Source organism: Vitis vinifera, chromosome 17, assembly GCF_030704535.1.
Source record: "Vitis vinifera cultivar Pinot Noir 40024 chromosome 17, ASM3070453v1".
NCBI classification, from domain to species: domain Eukaryota; kingdom Viridiplantae; phylum Streptophyta; class Magnoliopsida; order Vitales; family Vitaceae; genus Vitis; species Vitis vinifera.
The window spans coordinates 8,200,695-8,203,831 of record NC_081821.1 but is presented as its reverse complement, the minus strand read 5'-3'; the positions used below and the strand labels follow the sequence as shown (position 1 = coordinate 8,203,831).

General features: G+C 38.8%; 1 protein-coding gene across 1 annotated transcript; it reads left to right on the top strand.

Moving 5' to 3' along the window:
* The first annotated feature begins 671 nt into the window (after nt 1–671).
* LOC100255230 (UDP-glycosyltransferase 83A1) lies at nt 672–2,829 on the top strand. The gene is made up of 2 exons (XM_002281151.5): nt 672–1,774; nt 1,878–2,829. Exons 1-2 carry the CDS (start codon nt 1,282–1,284, stop codon nt 2,759–2,761), a joined length of 1,377 nt encoding a protein of 458 aa, XP_002281187.1. The 5' UTR covers nt 672–1,281; the 3' UTR covers nt 2,762–2,829.
* The last annotated feature ends 308 nt before the right edge of the window (nt 2,830–3,137 follow it).

Below are 3,137 nucleotides of genomic sequence, written 5' to 3'. Positions count from 1 at the left end.
AGTTAATATATTAGAATTATATACTATTTAGTTATTATATATTTAGTTACAACATTAGAATTTTTTTTTTTTTTTAGAAGTAAGAGTAAAATAATATTTATTTTCTTTTATTAGGTTTATTTAAATTCTAATGGTGTTAGAGTTATTTTTAAGAGAATTTATAATAAGAAATCCTAATTTTTTTTCTCAATCTTTTTCTCTTTGAATCTTTTTTTGGATTTCAACTTGGTATGAGAGCAAAAATGATATTTTAATGAGACTTTTGATAAGTGGCAATGGAGAGCTACATAAGACACTTTATAAAGACAAAATACCAAGACAAGTGGCAAAAAAGACAAAATACCAAGATAATCAGAGACTTTAGCTTTTAGATAATGTATGAAATACACAAATACAGTAGAAGGGAGGGCTCAGCAACATCAATACAGGCTTATTAATAACAGAAACAGACAAATACAGCTGATGATACAAAAGACGAGATTCAAGCTACATAAGAGTTTGTATGTAAAAGACAAAGGAAAAACGTGATGATGACTTCCTCATCATATAAAACAAAAGATATATATCTTGATGCATAAGCAACACTAGAAAAGAAGAAAAAACTGCCTGAGAAGCTTAGTCACAACAGTGATACGTATTTGTCTTAAACGTTAACAGTCATATAAAACTGTGAGATGAAAGGCAGCCAATTAAATGAAATTCTTAAATATGCTTCCAGAGCCATAGAGGACACTATATAGACAAATTAACCACGTAGCAGATTACACCACAATAAGTGTGGGCCAGACCCACAAACCCATAGCTTTGAGATAATAAAAGAAATTCATAAATCAGAGATGGACTTTGTTGGGCTTGCCGCCCGTATATGGGTTCCAGCCCAGGGAAGAATTTTTTTTCAAAACCACGTGTTGGGCTGGTCTGGCGGCTGGTTTCTAAGGCCAATAATGCAGCAGCTAGGGCTATGTTTTGCGAAGCTGTGGAAGCATATGTGTGGGCGGACGGTCTTCCCTTTCCTTGCATTTCTGAGACGAGGGTTTTCCATCTCTAGTGTCGGTGAACTTCCACTAGTTTTCATTGTTGAAAAAGCTAGCGAGGACTTCATATTCCCTTTGTTTTTTGAAAGGGACAAAAGTTTTGCACCTCAATTAGGAGGGCAATAGGTATAAAATTCATAAATACAGTTCCATGGAGGGCTCAGGCTAATAAAACAGTATCAGTACTAGTGAAGCTTGGGATCAGAACAAAGAGAAGGGTGGAAGTGTTGGCAAGTTAGCAAGGACCATGGGCAGGCGACCTCATGTGCTGATTATACCGCTCCCAGCGCAAGGACATGTTGCTCCTCTTATGAAGCTTGCACACCGGATTTCTGATCATGGGATCAAGGTCACCTTTGTGAACTCTGACTTCATACATGCTAAACTGCTGGCTGCACTCCCACATGAAGCTGAGGCTCGGAGTGGGATAGGGCTAGCCTCTATCCCAGATGGTCTGGATCCAGGGGACGATCGGAAAAACATGCTCAAGTTAACAGAAAGTATTTCAAGAGTCATGCCGGGTCATTTGAAGGATTTAATTGAGAAAGTAAACCACTCGAATGATGATGAGCAGATCACTTGTGTTATTGCTGACATAACACTTGAGCGGTGGCCAATGGAGGTGGCAGAGAAGATGGGAATCGAAGGGGTCCCTTTTTGTCCTATGGGAGCAGGAATCTGGGCTTTGGCACTTCATATTCCAAAACTAATTGAGGCCGGAATCGTAAATAGTACTGATGGTATTAAGGCTTCAACTTGTTAATTTATATCATATTTCTAAAATTAATTTGTTGTCTAAGAAATTTCTTGGTTTTGATAGAAACGATTCAAATATCTCTGCAGGATCTCCTCTGAATGATGAGTTGATCTGCGTGTCGAAGGGTATTCCAGTCTTGAGCAGCAACAGCTTGCCCTGGCAGTGGCCAATTGATCTAAAGATACAAGAGTCGGTTTTCCGACTTTATCTCACATCTATTCAAATTATGGATTCTTCCAAGTGGCTTCTTTGCAACTGTGTTTACGAACTTGACTCATCTGCTTGTGACTTGATTCCTAACTTATTACCAATTGGCCCGTTACTTGCAAGTAGTGATCCGGGTCATTATGCTGCAAACTTTTGGCCTGAGGATTCAACTTGCATAGGCTGGCTCGATAAACAACCTGCTGGCTCAGTCATTTATGTTGCCTTTGGCAGCTTTACAATCTTAACCCAGCACCAATTCAATGAATTAGCACTTGGCATTGAACTTGTAGGGCGGCCATTTTTATGGGTTGTCCGATCAGACTTCACCGATGAATCAGCTGCTGAATACCCAGATGGTTTCATAGAGAGAGTAGCTGACCATGGAAAGATTGTTTCATGGGCACCCCAAGAAGAGGTTTTAGCTCACCCTTCTGTTGCATGTTTCTTTTCCCATTGTGGATGGAACTCAACCATGGGCGGCATAGGCATGGGAGTCCCCTTCCTATGCTGGCCCTACTTAGGAGATCAATTCCATAACCAGAGTTACATATGCGAGAAATGGAAGGTGGGCTTGGGGTTGAACCCAGATAAAAATGGATTCATATCGAGGCATGAGATTAAGATGAAGATTGAAAAGTTGGTCTCTGATGATGGTATAAAAGCAAATGCAGAGAAGTTGAAGGAAATGGCTAGAAAGAGTGTAAGCGAAGGCGGATCTTCTTACAGAAATTTCAAAACCTTTATTGAAGCAATGAAACAATGAAGATGCTTCCCAATGTTGCCACATTCAAATGTGTGAAACCATTCTCTCAATAAAAGCAATGTGTATGCATGTGCAGGGGTTGGTATGTGATCTTAGTGTACAAAAATCATGGCAATTGCTGCATAAAATTTGTGTGGTAAGAGTTAATTAATGACAGATATTGATGTAATGCATTAGTAGTGGAGCAAAGAATTATGTATAATTTTTTAGTTTTCTCTGATTGGGGGATCAAGAACTATACTGTTGCCTACATGGCAACATAAAAAAAAAAAAAAGTGTGCACGAACAGAGGAATTGGAAAGGATTGAAAGAGGCATTATTTAGAGCTTACACAAAAATTGGGCAATAAAGGAAACAAAACAAACAAAACATGTTG